This window comes from Oncorhynchus nerka, linkage group LG20 (assembly GCF_034236695.1).
Source record: "Oncorhynchus nerka isolate Pitt River linkage group LG20, Oner_Uvic_2.0, whole genome shotgun sequence".
NCBI lineage: Eukaryota > Metazoa > Chordata > Actinopteri > Salmoniformes > Salmonidae > Oncorhynchus > Oncorhynchus nerka.
In genome coordinates, this window is record NC_088415.1 from 86869928 (window position 1) to 86887542 (window position 17615).

Below are 17615 nucleotides of genomic sequence, written 5' to 3' on the forward strand. Positions count from 1 at the left end.
ACGTTCCTTTGGAATAGACCAACGGGCCTGAGGGAAAGGGGGGGTTTCTTCCGGTGACCAGTCCGCTACTGCCGGCCACCCCAAGCTTTGGAGAGCCCAAGATTACCGTCTACCCCAAGGTTACCATCCACCCCAAGCTTTAGAGAGCCCAAGGTTACCGGCCACCCGAAGCTTTAGAGAGCCCAAAGTTACCGTCTACCCTAAGGTTACCGGCCACCAAAAAAGAAAATCAGGAAAATAAACAAAGATACAAAACACAGGTGAATCTTTGGCCTCTCCCAGGTGCTCACTTTTTTGGGGGCAAAATGTATTTTTTAAATCTGCCCAAAAATGTTTTATAATATAGACATTCACCAATAAATACACTATACACACACATTACTTGAACATACACAGCATCATACCTTCGATGAGAAGTATAAAAAATTCTCTGCATGTTGCCTTGTTTATTATTCATGAACTTAATGAGTTAAATTACGTATGATATACAGGCTAATGATTCTGCCTGCCTTTCAGTAGGAACTAAGTGATTTATTTCTTCCACTGACTACAGTTATTAACGGTCGTCTCTTTTGTCTGAAATTACACTTGTCATCATCATCCCCACGTGTGATTAATGTCACCAGAGCTATGGTTTTACCCCCTCATCTTACTTCATCAGATAGGCACTGACACTTAAAATCAAATTTATTTATATAGCCCTTCGTACATCAGCTGATATCTCAAAGTGCTGTACAGAAACCCAGCCTAAAACCCCAAACAGCAAACAATGCAGGTGTAAAAGCACGGTGGCTAGGAAAAACTCCCTAGAAAGGCCAAAACCTAGGAAGAAACCTAGAGAGGAACCAGGCTATGTGGGGTGGCCAGTCCTCTTCTGGCTGTGCCGGGTAGAGATTATAACAGAACATGACCAAGATGTTCAAATGTTCATAAATGACCAGCATGGTCGAATAATAATAAGGCAGAACAGTTGAAACTGGAGCAGCAGCACAGTCAGGTGGACTGGGGACAGCAAGGAGTCATCATGTCAGGTAGTCCTGGGGCACGGTCCTAGGGCTCAGGTTCTCCGAGAGAGAGAGAAAGAAAGAGAGAATTAGAGAGAGCATATGTGGGGTGGCCAGTCCTCTTCTGGCTGTGCCGGGTGGAGATTATAACAGAACGTGGCCAAGATGTTCAAATGTTCATAAATGACCAGCATGGTTGAATAATAGTAAGGCAGAACAGTTGAAACTGGAGCAGCAGCATGGCCAGGTGGACTGGGGACAGCAAGGAGTCATCATGTCAGGTAGTCCTGGGACATGGTCCTAGGGCCCAGGCCAGTTGAAACTGGAGCAGCAGCATGGCCAGGTGGACTGGGGACAGCAAGGAGTCATCATGTCAGATAGTCCTGGGGCATGGTCCTAGGGCTCAGGTCCTCCGAGAGAGAGAAAGAAAGAGAGAAGGAGAGAATTAGAGAACGCACACTTAGGTTCACACAGGACACCGAATAGGACAGGAGAAGTACTCCAGATATAACAAACTGACCCTAGCCCCCCGACACATAAACTAATGCAGCATAAATACTGGAGGCTGAGACAGGAGGGGTCAGGAGACACTGTGGCCCCATCCGAGGACACCCCCGGACAATTTGATTTTGATTTGATTTGATTTGACACTTAAAACTGGTCTGAGACCTGCTCCGGTTCTAAATCCATTTGTTTTAATGAGTTAACCACCGTAGCAGAGTTAATCATGAAAGCCAAACTGATACTTTTACTTTACGGAAAGAACTTATACAGAACTTCACATTGTATGAACTTAAACCTATACAGTTTGACTAGCTTGTTTTCTACAAGCCTTACTGAGAAAGTGTCAGACATTATTTTTTCGGGTGATTTCCCCAGCTGTTCCAAGAGCTATCACTCTCTTTACTTTAAGTGCAGCGATCAGGAAAGACAGTTCAAAGTGTGCCGCTGTCCCTGGGAGGTGTACTCAAGACACAGTGGGGCCAGCCAGGAAGGGCCTGAGGACACCCAGCAGCACTGCGCCAATCAAGTGTACTCAAGACACAGTGGGCCCAGCCAGGAAGGGCCTGAGGACACCCAGCAGCACTGCAGAGGTGGAGACATAATAGGAAATATGTCAACTGAAGATATTAAGGAAATCTGACGTCGAGTTGTGGGAAATTGTAATCCCAGAATAACATAATTATTTAAATTCAAGTTCAAAGAGTTAAATAATATTATATATATATATAACTTATTATTATTATTAATATAAATATATATATATCTTATTATTATTATATATATATATACAGTATATATATATATGGAGATAAGTAAACAATATCTTGATCTGAAATTTAAGAGGTGCAACTTCATTTTGAAGAAGATGAATTATATGAATTGAACAATTAAATAGTTGCTTTTAATGTCGAATCTCCTTTAAACATTCAGGTTTTGGAGCAAATCCGATTGCCATTATACATGTCTCCCGAATGTCATAAAATATAACGGACTAAAGCCATAAGAAATGTGAATGGAGAAACTGTTACTGATGAGAATAGGAAAAGCTGTAAAATAAACTGAAATGGAAAGGAAAAGCTGTAAAAGAAACTGAAATGTCTCATGAAAAGAAAATGTATGAATACCTAAAAGCTGTTCTCCGTTAGAAAGAAATCATTTTCAGAAACGTTTGGGTGAAAATTACTAGAGTAATTTTTCATGAAATTATTAAGGGACTTAACAATCTACCTACCAAATTGTATGTTATTAATCAACGACTTACCTCTGCCGTGTTTTACACCTTAATTAAAAGCAATCGAAACTCAGCAAAAAAAGAAACGTCCCTTTTTCAGGACCCTGTCTTTCAAAGATAATTCCAAATAACTTCAGATCTTCATTGTAAAGGGTTTAAACAATGAACCAAAAACAATTAATGAACATGCACCCGTGGAACGGTCATTAAGACACTAACAGCTTACAGATGGCAGGCAATTAAGGTCAGTTATGAAAACTTAGGACACTAAAGAGGCCTTTCTACTGACTCTGGAAAAACACCAAAAGAAAGATGCCCAGGGTCCCTGCTCATCTGCGTGAACGTGCCTAACAGGCTGACTACACCGCTCGCGTCACGTGCGCGAGCGTTGCAAAATAAATGTAGATGTAAATGTATTATTATTATCTTCAATCATCTCCGGCGCGGCCCACGCTTGGATTGCGTCCTACCTGACAGGTCGCTCCTACCAGGTGGCGTGGCGAGAATCTGTCTCCTCACCACGCGCTCTCACCACTGGCGTCCCCCAGGGCTCTGTTCTAGGCCCTCTCCTATTCTCGCTATACACCAAGTCACTTGGCTCTGTCATAACCTCACATGGTCTCTCCTATCATTGCTATGCAGACGACACACAATTAATCTTCTCCTTTCACCCTTCTGATAACCAGGTGGCGAATCGCATCTCTGCATGTCTGGCAGACATATCAGTGTGGATGACGGATCACCACCTCAAGCTGAACCTCGGCAAGACGGAGCTGCTCTTCCTCCCGGGGAAGGACTGCCCGTTCCATGATCTCGCCATCACGGTTGACAACTCCATTGTGTCCTCCTCCCAGAGCGCTAAGAACCTTGGCGTGATCCTGGACAACACCCTGTCGTTCTCAACTAACATCAAGGCGGTGGCCCGTTCCTGTAGGTTCATGCTCTACAACATCCGCAGAGTACGACCCTGCCTCACACAGGAAGCGGCGCAGGTCCTAATCCAGGCACTTGTTATCTCCCGTCTGGACTACTGCAACTCGCTGTTGGCTGGGCTCCCTGCCTGTGCCATTAAACCCCTACAACTCATCCAGAACGCCGCAGCCCGTCTGGTGTTCAACCTTCCCAAGTTCTCTCACGTCACCCCGCTCCTCCGCTCTCTCCACTGGCTTCCAGTTGAAGCTCGCATCCGCTACAAGACCATGGTGCTTGCCTACGGAGCTGTGAGGGGAACGGCACCTCAGTACCTCCAGGCTCTGATCAGGCCCTACACCCAAACAAGGGCACTGCGTTCATCCACCTCTGGCCTGCTCGCCTCCCTACCACTGAGGAAGTACAGTTCCCGCTCAGCCCAGTCAAAACTGTTCGCTGCTCTGGCCCCCCCAATGGTGGAACAAACTCCCTCACGACGCCAGGACAGCGGAGTCAATCACCACCTTCCGGAGACACCTGAAACCCCACCTCTTTAAGGAATACCTAGGATAGGATAAAGTAATCCTTCTCACCCCCCTTAAAAGATTTAGATGCACTATTGTAAAGTGGCTGTTCCACTGGATGTCATAAGGTGAATGCACCAATTTGTAAGTCGCTCTGGATAAGAGCGTCTGCTAAATGACTTAAATGTAAATGAAATGTTGCACCCACACTGCTTGCGCGCATCAACGAGCATCTGCGTTGCCATGGGCTAAAATAGAAGTCAGTTCTATTTGTGACGCAGATTGCGCTGCAGGTCCTGCCTCGCCCATCTCCACATTGGTTATACCCACGTGGGTGAACTGAAAGACAAACAAGGTCGGTGGCGGTAATGCGCCTAATTTATGAAAGTTGCCAATCGCAATATAAAGTTGAGAAGAAAAAGCCTGGAAGGAGGAGAGATGACTAGAAACGATTCTGTTGACTGTTTTATGTGTGGATTAATTGGCGGAGTAGAGGATCTTGTGCATTTCAGGTAAAAGAACAACTCAATGTTTATATCCCAGGACAAATTAGTTAGAAACAGCAAGCTAGCTAAATAGAACAAATTAGGTAGCAAGTGAAAGCTAGCTAGCTAAATTGCCATAAATGTTTAATGCTTTTTGACCTGTCCCCAAATGAATGTAATTGGTTCAGAGTTTGTTTTGATATTTTAACCTGCGTGTAGTGATCGCATTTGGTGTAGGGGGACAAAATAAATGTATGCACGATGGCGCACGCACGCAGCTGGTTGGGGTTCCGTGTTAGGCATGCTGCAAGGAGGCATGGGGACTGCAAATATGGCCAGGGCAATAAATTGCAATGTCCGTACTGTGAGACACCTAAGACAGCGCTACAGGGAGACAGGACGGACAGCTGATCGTCCTCGCAGTGGCAGACCACGTGTAACAACACCTGCACAGGATCGGTACGTCCAAACATCACACCTGCGGGACAGATACAGGATGGCAACAACAAATGCCTGAGTTACACCAGGAACGCACAATCCCTCCATCAGTTCGCAACAGGCTGAGCGAGGCTGGACTGAGGGCTTGTAGGCCTGTTGTAAGGCAGGGCTTGTAGGCCTGTTGTAAGGCAGGTCCTCACCAGACATCACTGGCAACAACGTTACCTATGGGCACAAACCCACTGTCGCTGGACCAGACAGGACTGGCAAAAAGTGCTTTTCACTGACGAGGCGTGGTTTTGTCTCACCAGGGGTGATGGTCGGATTCACCTTTATCGTCGAAGGAATGAGCGTTACACCAAGGCCTGTACTCTGGAGTGGGATCGATTTGGAGGTGGAGGGTCCTTCATGGTCTGGTGCGGTGTGTCACAGCATCATCGGACTGAGCTTGTTGTCATTGCAGGCAATCTTAATGCTGTGCGTTACAGGGAAAACATCCTCCTCCCTCATGTGGTACCCTTCCTGCAGGCTCATCCTGACATGACCCTCCAGCATGACAATGCCACCAGCCATACTGCTCGTTCTGTGCGTGAATTCCTGCAAGACAGGAATGTCAGCGTTCTACCAAGGCCAGCGAAGAGCCCGGATCTCAATCCCATTGAGCATGTCTGGGACCTGTTGGATCGGAGGGCTAGGGCAAGGGCCATTCCCCCCAGAAATGTCCGGGAACCTGCAGGTGCCTTGGTGGAAGAGTGGGGTAGCATCTCACAGCAAGAACTGGCAAATCTGGTGCCGTCTATGAGGAGGAGATGCACTGCAGTACTTAATGCAGCTGGTGGCCACACCAGATACTGACTTACTTTTGACCCCCCCTCCTTTGTTCAGGGACACATTATTCAATTTCTGTTAGTCGCATGTCTGTGGAACTTGTTCAGTTTGTCTGTTGAATCTTATGTTCATACAAATATATTTACACATGGTAAGTTTGCTGAAAAATAAACGCAGTTGACAGTGACAGGACATTTCTTTTTTTGCTGAGTTTATGCACATCCTTACCATGGGGCGATTACAATGCTTGACAATAAACAAAAACAGACAGTGCCATGGCACCTTTTTGGACTTGAAATCCAGTCACACCTCATGCCTTTTCCCTCCGTGCACACACAGACCATGATCCAGTACACATGAACCCAGAGAAGGAATGGACCATTTAGTAAATGTATTGCTTTTGTATAATATGAAATGTTTTTCCTCTTGATGAAAGTTATACACACAACATGTATTTGTGCCATTAGGAGTAATAAGGCTCTTTAAAAAGAGACATGATACTGTAAATATGTTCATGTACTGTGCATAATGCAATAAAATGCTAATTAATTACTTAAAAATCATACAATGTGATTTTCTGGATTTTTGTTTTAGATTCCGTCTCTCACAGTTGAAGTGCACCTATGATACAAATTATAGACCTCTACATGCTTTGTAAGTAGGAAAACCTGCAAAATCAGCAGTGTATCAAATACTTGTTCTCCCCACTGTATGTCATAATACAGACACACAGGCCTGCATGCATGAGACACACACACACACACACACACACTAAAAGGGTAGAACAATTAGTGATAATTACCCAAGAGAAGGCTCTCACCTCACTCCCGAAATACGACTTTTAGTCGAGTGCATCCTGATTTCTACAGCAAGCCAACAGATAGCCGTGTCTATTTTTTTTTGTGGCATCCTGTCTTTGTCCGCTCTGCTGCCCTGCCGAGAGAGAAATAAATCGTCATTATGGACGACATTAAAGTGTCGGTGACAAGCATATGTCAGCAGTGACGCATTAATCAAATCTTAATGGCCACCACTGCTGTTGAACTAATTATTATTTCTGGAACTCTCTAATGACTGGAACCGTTGACTGCACAGTAGGTCAGGGTTCTGCCGTTATGTCTCCCTGCTATACAAGAACTGAGACTGGCTGTGTAACCTTTTATTAGAGATATTAGTTTATTAGTTAGATTAGTTTATTAATTAGAGATTATTTTATTAGTTAGCATATATTGTGAGAAATTACCCATAAGTGTGAATTGCAAGCTGTGTGGGTCTCTCTCTCTAACTTTATCCTCCCTCTTTCTCACGAACTCCCCCCTCACCCTCTCTTAAAAAAGACTGGATCCTTCCTTGGGAGTTCCTAAGGTTGCTATCTTCTTTTCCTTTTAGGAAGACAAGAAGTTCAGTCTATGTAGTGTTTTAAGTGTGGTTTGAATGTACCTGAAAGTACATGACAGTTTGATAGTTGGCATGATAGTTCTGCAAATGCATGTTAATTCATACGCCAATCTGTGTCCTAACAAGTAACGCTCTACTGCCACCTAGTGGCTGTGTTGGCACACATTTTCTAATCAAAATATATTTGTCACGCGCCGAATACAACCGGAAAATACCTTACCGTGAAATGCTTAATTACAATAATTTAATTACGAGCCCTAAATAAACTAAAGTAAAAAATGTAACAAGAAAATTACATAACAATAACGAGGCTATATACTGTATGTGGATACCAGTACTGAGTCAGACTATGCATAGATAATAGACAGCGAGTAGCAGCAGTGTAAAAACAACAAAGATGTTTACAGACGTTATCGCAGGTTCAGTGAAATGCTTGTGTTTCTAGCGCCAACAATGTAGCAATACAATAACAATACACACATAAACCAAAAAGAAAGAACAAGAAATGTAGACTTATCTGAGACCGGAATATAAATATGTACAGTATGTGAAAGGTGTGTATAGACAGTATATGAATAGAAAATCTGTGTACAGACAGTATATGAATATAGAAGTGTGTATAGACCAGGGCTCTCCAACCATGTTCCTGGAGAGCTACCGTTCTTGTAGGTTTTTGCTCCAACCCTGATGTAAGCGCACCTGATTTCTAATAATTAGCTAGTTGATGATAAGAATCAGGTTAGTTACAACTGGAGTTGGAGTGAAAACCTACAGTGGGTTAAACAGAATGTAAACATTATTAAAGTGACCATTTGTTCAATGACTGTATGTACATAGGGCAGGAGTCTCTATGGTGAAGGGTAGGTAGAGTACCGGGTGATAGCCCACTAGTGGCAGTGTCTAAGGTTCAGGGCAGGGTACGCCATACACTCGAACAAAGATGATCTATTATATTGACAAGATAGTTGACTGACCTTTCCCACTGTGCACAGACGTCAATACAACGTTTATTCCACGTTGGTTCAAGGTCATTTCGTTCAAATTACACAGAAACAATGTTGATTCAACCAGGTGTGTGCCCAGTGGGTTCTAATAATGGAAATACATGTCTGCAAAGGTGGACAAGGCCAAATCAGGTGGGAACATTCTAGCCAATGAGAGATAGCAGATAAGTGCGTGAACAACTGACACAACTTCGATATAAAAAAGTGTTTCTCAAAGTTGCCGGAATGCCACGTGTGTCCACTTATATCATTACATTTCTAACACCCTAATCATTACGAGACTTCTGTTCAATCAAATAAGCCTCACATAGCAAATTAGCAATTACATTTTTGTTGGTAGACCAAATTCGACACTCATAAATTCCCATACAAAAACGAAAATCCCCATTTGGTCTGCTTAACGCGGTATTGTCGAGCGCACAGCTTTTTGGGCTGGAGATGAACATCTTACTTCACCTTTGACTCAAATCAAAGAACAGTGAAGAGAAAATGGCCTATTCATAGTTTGATTTGGGTGTACCGGTGTGTGTTAAAAAAGCCAATAGGTGACAGTGAAGCTTTAGTTGCTAGGCAACATGAGAGCAGTGTTTCTTAATCCTGGTCCTCGGGACCCCAAAGGGGAGCATATTTTGCTAGGGCAAAAAAACTCAAATGTGCTCCCCTTTGTGTCCCCAAGACCAGGATCAAGAAACACTGCAGTAGACAGACAGATCAGGGCCACGTTCAGAGAAATGTCATGAATAGAGCCTATATGATTTATTGTTCCATGTCGGAGAGGCATGTTTGTTCTATATAACATATTTATATCTGAACTGTCCAAACGTGTCCTCCTGAACTCGCCCCAGAGTATGAATGAACATACAGTATCATAATCAAATGTCATTGTGGTGTCAAGGTACTTTCGCCGGCAGGTAGCCTAGCGGTTAACAGCATTGAGCCAGTAATTGAACGGTTGCTGGTTTGAGTCCCTGAGCCGACTGGGTGAAAAATCTGTCAATGTGCCCTTCAGCAAGGCACTTAACCTTAATTTATCCTGTAAATTACTAAAAATGTACATTTTAAATCACATTACAGGCCTGAGGCAACTGACATATAACATTTCTTTAGTTACCTTGTTTACACTGTTCTTTTGTCTTCTATGTCTGACAGTTGTACACGTGGAATTACGAAAGACACAAGATAATGTGTGAATGTCTGTGTGTGACTGGGATAGGTAACTTCTCTGCAGAATCTTTACAATATTGTGTTTTGTGGTTATTGGTCTGAAGAGGTCTTTATAATAATTTCCCCCTCATTTATTAATTAGTAACTACATTCATTACTAAATTAACTACATTTATTTATTCTAAAAATGTCAGTGACTAGAAATTTCTGTTTTTTTCTTGTTCCTCTTCTTTGGGGTTTTATGACTGTGCAAACCAAACCAGAGACGTTTAGAAACCTTATTCAAATGTAACCTTAAAATAAAAAGGGTTTCTTATTTGAATACCGGAAGTGACGTTTTTAAAAAAGGAAGACAGAAGGAAACACATCCACGAACAAAGCTCACATTATTTTATTTTGAATCCAAGTATACTGGCACTGAAAGCTCGAAATGCGAAAACACCATATCCTGATTGAAGAAGGTATGGTTGCAGTGGCCTTCTCTTTGGCGTTGTCAACATTTCTAGGCTAGTTAGCTAGTGTATTGAATTAAAAACGTGAAGGACTGTAGCTAGCTAGCTAGACAAGCTATTAGACAGTTTAGCCACACGTAAAATATGTGCCACAAACAAAAACGTAGCTAGTTAGCTGAACGAAGTAATTGCATTTTCACATGGAAATAGCACTTGATTTTCTATGTAATATTGTAGCTCGTTTTCAAGGAATGACATATGAAGAAAAAAAATACTTTGCTAAAACGTTGGAAGCTATAGAATAACAATGATACTTGTCAGTGTTATCAAAGAGGACATGGCTTTTGTTATCCAAATAACAACGTGTGCCTGTTGTAAGTCCCTCTCTGCCCCTATCATATATGTTATCCAAATAAGTGAAAGTGTGACTGCTGTTGGTCCCCTTTGTCATCCAACTAACTGAATGTGTCTGCTGTAGGTCTCCCTCTCATCTCTGTTATCCAACTAACTGAATTTGTGTCTGCAGTAGGTCTCCCTTCCCCCCTGTCATCTCTGTTATCCAACTAACTGAATTTGTCTGCTGTAGGTCTCCCTCTCATCTCTGTTATCCAACTAACTGAATGTGTCTGCTGTAGGTCTCCCTCTCATCTCTGTTATCCAACTAACTGAATGTGTGTCTGCTGTAGGTCTCCCCCTATCATCTCTGCGTCTGTTGGTTCCTCCACTGCGGCTGGTGTCTGCAGCTCTATGGCAAGTTGTTCAGCAGAGAGACGTAATGGACTACGGGTTGGTGGAGGAGTTTGTCACCACTGTGTTGGAGATAGTTCCTGATATGATGAGTTACAGGGAGAGAGTCCAACTCATCATGGGGCTGCGAGCACAGGTGAGAGATGGTGCTGATTGGTGGAGACGAGAGAGTGGCCAGAATTCCTCAACTCTCATCTCCTGAGGTGTATTCATTAGTGTGTACACCATAGTACCGTACCATATTCTATTGAGGCTTTTTAAACACAAACCCTTAAGGGCAACAGGTAGCCTGGCGGGTTAGGGGCTTTGGGCCAGTAACCGAATCAGCAAGGCAATTAACCCTAAGGGGGTGTCTCAGTGGGATATGCAAAAAACACATTTCACACTTGTACAGGTTACCCTCTTGTACATAGTGGAACAGGACTATATACACACACCATTATAATAATCATTGATGTGCTGCTTTTAGTGTGTATTTATTGGTGATGTGTTGGCTTGTGCAATGAAATTTCCCCTCTGTGTGGATGAATAAAGTACTATCTTATTTTAGCAAAATGTTTTTGGCAATAAAAACGACTTTCTTATTGGACACATTCATATGGGTCCCTCCCTGTTTCAGCCCATTTGCTTCCTCGTGAATACACTCCCGATGTCAATATACTGTTTCTATTTTTGTTGGCCCACACACCAGTCCAATTTTAATTGCATTCATAACAAATTGAACTTTAACTTCATCAGCTGGTTCTGGAGTTGTGTCGCTCTGATCACCTAGCCAACCCTGAGACCATCCAGCCACACCTGAACAGGATGAAGACCTGTATCATCACTCATAGGGGCAAGGAGGTTAGTACTACCCAGTACAAATCAAGACTTGTAACGCTGCTACTTAGTTGAATTTATTATGACTGAGCTATCCATACTTGCTGTAGATTTCTGATCCAGAGGTGGAAGCGTCAGAATTAACTTTCCGGAAGCTGATTCAAACTCTGCTGGAAGACCCAATTGAGAAAGAACACTTCTTTCAGGTCAGTGTTGTAACTTAAAGCAGCTTATAACTAAAGGGCAATTTATTTTATGAGGCAGGTGTAAATAATTCTGTAAATCAGAAAGTACTGAATATCCTCTACTTGTTCCTTAGAATATTTTTCCAGAGGAATTTGGCCCCAAGTATAACTCAGCACTGCAGACTCTGGTGTGGGAGTTCCTCTCCAGGCTGGAGAAGCTGCTTCCAGCACCAACCCTTCAACAGGTACCATGCTAACATCTTATTACCTTCATCGGGGACCATGCTAACATCTTATTACCTTCATCGGGGACCATGCTAACATCTCATTACCTTCATCAGGGACCATGCTAACATCTTATTACCTTCATCGGGGACCATGCTAACATCTCATTACCTTCATCAGGGACCATGCTAACACTCTCCATTACCTTCATCGGGGACCATGCTAACATTACATTTACATTTAAGTCATTTAGCAGACGCTCTTATCCAGAACGACTTACAAATTGGTGCGTTCACCTTAAGACATCCAGTGGAACAGCCACTTTACAATAGTGCATCTAAATATTTTAAGGGGGGTGAGAAGGATTACTTTATCCTATCCTAGGTATTCCTGAAAGAGGTGGGGTTTCAGGTGTCTCCGGAAGGTGGTGATTGACTCCGCTGTCCTGGCGTCGTGAGGGAGTTTGTTCCACCATTGGGGGGCCAGAGCAGCGAACAGTTTTGACTGGGCTGCGCAGGAACTGTACTTCCTCAGTGGTAGGGAGGCGAGCAGGCCAGAGGTGGATGAACGCAGTGCCCTTGTTTGGGTGTAGGGCCTGATCAGAGCCTGGAGGTACTGAGGTGCCGTTCCCCTCACAGCTCCGTAGGCAAGCACCATGGTCTTGTAGCGGATGCGAGCTTCAACTGGAAGCCAGTGGAGAGAGCGGAGGAGCGGGGTGACGTGAGAGAACTTGGGAAGGTTGAACACCAGACGGGCTGCGGCGTTCTGGATGAGTTGTAGGGGTTTAATGGCACAGGCAGGGAGCCCAGCCAACAGCGAGTTGCAGTAATCCAGACGGGAGATGACAAGTGCCTGGATTAGGACCTGCGCTGCTTCCTGTGTGAGGCAGGGTCGTACTCTGCGGATGTTGTAGAGCATGAACCTACAAGAACGGGCCACCGCCTTGATGTTAGTTGAGAACGACAGGGTGTTGTCCAGGATCACGCCAAGGTTCTTAGCGCTCTGGGAGGAGGACACAATGGAGTTGTCAACCGTGATGGCGAGATCATGGAACGGGCAGTCCTTCCCGGGAGGAAGAGCAGCTCCGTCTTGCCGAGGTTCAGCTTGAGGTGGTGATCCGTCATCCACACTGATATGTCTGCCAGACATGCAGAGATGCGATTCGCCACCTGGTCATCAGAAGGGGAAAGGAGAAGATTAATTGTGTGTCGTCTGCATAGCAATGATAGGAGAGACCATGTGAGGTTATGACAGAGCCAAGTGACTTGGTGTATAGCGAGAATAGGAGAGGGCCTAGAACAGAGCCCTGGGGACGCCAGTGGTGAGAGCGCGTGGTGAGGAGACAGATTCTCGCCACGCCACCTGGCAGGAGCGACCTGTCAGGTAGGACGCAATCCAAGCGTGGGCCGCGCCGGAGATGCCCAACTCGGAGAGGGTGGAGAGGAGGATCTGATGGTTCACAGTATCGAAGGCAGCCGATAGGTCTAGAAGGATGAGAGCAGAGGAGAGAGAGTTAGCTTTAGCAGTGCGGAGGGCCTCCGTGATACAGAGAAGAGCAGTCTCAGTTGAATGACTAGTCTTGAAACCTGACTGATTTGGATCAAGAAGGTCATTCTGAGAGAGATAGCGGGAGAGCTGGCCAAGGACGGCACGTTCAAGAGTTTTGGAGAGAAAAGAAAGAAGGGATACTGGTCTGTAGTTGTTGACATCGGAGGGATCGAGTGTAGGTTTTTTCAGAAGGGGTGCAACTCTCGCTCTCTTGAAGACAGAAGGGACGTAGCCAGCGGTCAGGGATGAGTTGATGAGCGAGGTGAGGTAAGGGAGAAGGTCTCCGGAAATGGTCTGGAGAAGAGAGGAGGGAATAGGGTCAAGCGGGCAGGTTGTTGGGCGGCCGGCCGTCACAAGACGCGAGATTTCATCTGGAGAGAGAGGGAGAAAGAGGTCAGAGCACAGTGTAGGGCAGTGTGAGCAGAACCAGCGGTGTCGTTTGACTTAGCAAACGAGGATCGGATGTCGTCGACCTTCTTTTCAAAATGGTTGACGAAGTCATCTGCAGAGAGGGAGGAGGGGAGGAGGATTCAGGAGGGAGGAGAAGGTGGCAAAGAGCTTCCTAGGGTTAGAGGCAGATGCTTGGAATTTAGAGTGGTAGAAAGTGGCTTTAGCAGCAGAGACAGAAGAGGAAAATGTAGAGAGGAGGGAGTGAAAGGATGCCAGGTCCGCAGGGAGGCGAGTTTTCCTCCATTTCCGCTCGGCTGCCCGGAGCCCTGTTCTGTGAGCTCGCAATGAGTCGTCGAGCCACGGAGCAGGAGGGGAGGACCGAGCCGGCCTGGAGGATAGGGGACATAGAGAATCAAGGGATGCAGAAAGGGAGGAGAGGAGGGTTGAGGAGGCAGAATCAGGAGATAGGTTGATAGATAACATCTTATTACCTTTATCGGGGACCATGCTAACATCTTATGACCTTCATCAGGGACCATGCTAACATCTTATTACCTTCATCAGCATACTGTCATACATGTTGTTTAACAATTGCATATGTTATAATACAAAATGGATACATTGGTCTTTTTAAAAGCCATTCTCTCTCTTCCCATTAGACGGCATCTTGGTTCCTACCTGACCCCCCTGTCCTGGAGGAGTGTGTGCAGTGTGTATCCCACCCTCAGCCTTTGAAGACCCTTCTCCAGCACCACCACAACACATGTGGACATGTAGACACCAATGGTAGGAGAAATAGACTTTGGACAGTAAATAATGTTATCAGAAAGCCTATAACGTTTCCATGTTTGGTTTTAATATTGACTTTTCTTCTTCAACTGTCTCTAGCTCGGTCTTCCGGTGACAATCAGATCCTCGCTTCAATGTCTCTCTCTTCCTTAGTGATAGATGAAGCCTTCAATGACCAAGCTGACCCAGAGGTCCAATCAGAACCTGAGCAGGAATGTATGAGCCCCGTCTCATCTGACAATGAGCCAAAGATGGCCTCTTTGTTGGAACACATGGAGAGTGAACTGTTGCCTTTGAATAAAGAGGAGAAGCCTGCTTTTTTGGAGGTAGTGTGTAGACACAAGAAAACAACAGCGAAAAACAATACATCTTTTCACCACCTTCACACTAACAGTGGGCTGAAAATCCAAGGAAAAGCCCACAGCAGCCAACAGGAAGTGCAGGACATTTCTAGTTTATCTACTTCCTGTCGGCTCCGTCAGCCCAAAGTGCTGCTACACAGACTTGACATTACTGATACACTGTTACCTGAGACGGAGGTCTCTTCAACACCAAGGAGAGAGAGGCTTCAGATTGACAAAGTGGGATCCCAAGGACAGAGAAGAGGACCGGTCATATCACAAAAGAGTGAGAGGAATATCAATGAAGAGCCGTCTGATGGTCAACCTCAGTATTCTCTGGCCCCTGACCCATCCCTTAACACAGGGCAGCCTAAAAGAAGCAAGCGTGTCAAAATATGCTCCTTGTGTGGAAAGACTTTCAGCGAAGCAAAGGATTTGACGGCACACATAAGATGTCACAATGAGCAGAGCCCTGCCAAGTGCCCCCAGTGTGGACAAGACTTTGAACACCATGAGGACTTACAGAAACATCAGCAGAATGTGTGTGAGGCGGCAGCTCAACCAGAAGAGGATAACATGTCTACGGCATCTTTTAAGGAGGATAACATGTCTATGACATCTGTGGAGGATGATTGGACAGAGATATCCCACCCCCATGACACTTTACCTCAGAACAAAAGAGGTCCCTATGTTCATCACACTCCAAAAGCCTTCCAGCCTTCCAAAGCCAGACAAATATGCCATGTCTGTCACAAGACTCTTTGTAATGTATTTATGCTGAGAAGACACCTGAAATCCGTCCATGGTCTGCTCCCCTACAAGTGCTACAACTGTGAGGCAAGTTTTGGGAATAATCCTAGTTTGAAGAAACACGTAAAAGAGTGCTTGAAGACGAAGAAACGCCACCCGTGCTCTCTGTGCGGTGTGACCTTTGAGCCAAATGAGTGTTCGGAGGGGAACCAACAGCAGTTCGTAGAAAATGGTACAGCGATACCCCAGAATGCAACAGCCTTCAGTGCTCTGCCCTTCAGTGCTCTGATACAGTCCTCCAGTAATTACAGAACATGTCGTCTGTGTAATGAAACTTTCGATACTGCAGCGAACTTGAGAATACACCTAAAATGTCAACATGATGTACATCCTTACCCATGCATCAATTGTGGAGAAAGTTTCCCAAGCATATCGGATCTGCGGATACACAAGTGTTCAGGTCAAAACATTCCAGACTCCAGAAAGTGTCCGGGGTGCAGGAATAGGACATCTCAATCCACACCGCAGCAGTTAAAGACAAGTCAGGGTGTGAACCTTAGACACCAGACAGATAGGCCACTAGTTTCAGCAGAAAACGAGATGGCGATCCCGCAGTCCTGCAACACAGATGTTGACTACTCAAATGACTTGCAGCAATGCAAGCCAAAGGAGGGTGAGATTAACTTTCAGAGAGGACAGCAAGACTGGAGTGAGGAGGTTGATCCAAACCAGCATCCAGAGGAGGTTGATCCAGCACACAGAAGCAGTTGTATGGTTCCAAGGGAGGATGGGACAGAGATTCTCCACAGTCATCGCACGTCACCCGAGAAACCAACAACTTCCAAAGCTCCTCCCACTGGCGTGATTTTAAATTCTAGAACATGTCTGGTGTGCTATAAGACATTCTTTAACAGAGCAAGCTTGCTTCAACATCGGAGACGTCACTCACAGGGTCAGGGACCCCACACATGCGCCATATGTTCAAGGAGCTTTGGTCGAGCTTTCGATTTGACAAGACATCAGGCCAGGAAAACAGGTTGTGGCTCAATGCACCGTAATCTCGTTGTACATGAGAATGCTCCTACCGAAGTTAAACCGGTCTTCTCTTGCCCCCATTGTCAGGAATGGTTCACGAGCGAAAATAAACTGGAGACACACATGCTATGTCACACAGGGGAAGGGTTCACATGTAGGTTTTGCGGCAAGATGTTTGCTAAACAATATAAATTATACATCCATGTTCGTTCGCATATTGACAGACCTCATCTATGTGATGCATGTGGTAAGGATTTCAGAACTAAGTATGCATTGAAAGTACACACACGTGTACACACGGGAGAACGACCGTTCTCTTGCCCAGATTGTGGCAAAAGATGTTCTTCGAAGGGTAATCTGAAGGCCCATCAACAGAGTCATACAGGAGAACGTCCATTTGCGTGCCCTCTCTGTAAAGTACGCTGTCGCATTAAGTCGCAACTAAAAGTACACATTTTAACCCACACAGGGGAGAGGCCTCATAAGTGTTTGGCTTGTGGGAAGACTTTTCAACTGAAACTTTTGTTGAGAAAACATCAGTTAGCTTCATGTTCTTAGTTGTCTTTGACTCCCTTTTTTTTTTTTTTTTCATGATGTACCCGTTTAAGTGTTTGATTTTTTTCTATTCGTCAAGATTCTCCACATTACTAGCTCGTAACTAGGTGTAGGTTCTAATCCAGACTGTAGCCTTCACCTTTTGAACGTACATGTTAAAGAAAGTCAAATATGCAGGATTTTTTTTTTCACTAAGAATTGATTAGCACAGCAGCCCATTTGTGCAAATATGTTGAAAATAAACAATGCAATTATTACGAGTGGCAGGTTGTTTACCCCCTTTTTTTTCT

The 17615-nt window shown here is 44.7% G+C and overlaps 1 protein-coding gene and 1 long non-coding RNA gene across 2 annotated transcripts; one reads left to right on the top strand and one right to left on the bottom strand.

Annotated features, from left to right (window-relative positions):
- Positions 1-261: 261 nt before the first annotated feature.
- LOC135563069 (uncharacterized) lies at positions 262-7013 on the bottom strand. The gene is made up of 2 exons (XR_010460264.1): positions 6726-7013; positions 262-1414 (listed from the first exon to the last, which is right to left on the bottom strand). It is a non-coding gene; the product is annotated as an uncharacterized LOC135563069 (long non-coding RNA).
- A 2829-nt stretch (positions 7014-9842) lies between these two features.
- LOC115103345 (zinc finger protein 808-like) lies at positions 9843-17588 on the top strand. Its single transcript, XM_029624231.2, has 7 exons — positions 9843-9950; positions 10628-10824; positions 11427-11531; positions 11618-11713; positions 11827-11937; positions 14515-14641; positions 14744-17588. Exons 1-7 carry the CDS (start codon positions 9920-9922, stop codon positions 17326-17328), a joined length of 3252 nt encoding a protein of 1083 aa, XP_029480091.2. The 5' UTR covers positions 9843-9919; the 3' UTR covers positions 17329-17588.
- The last annotated feature ends 27 nt before the right edge of the window (positions 17589-17615 follow it).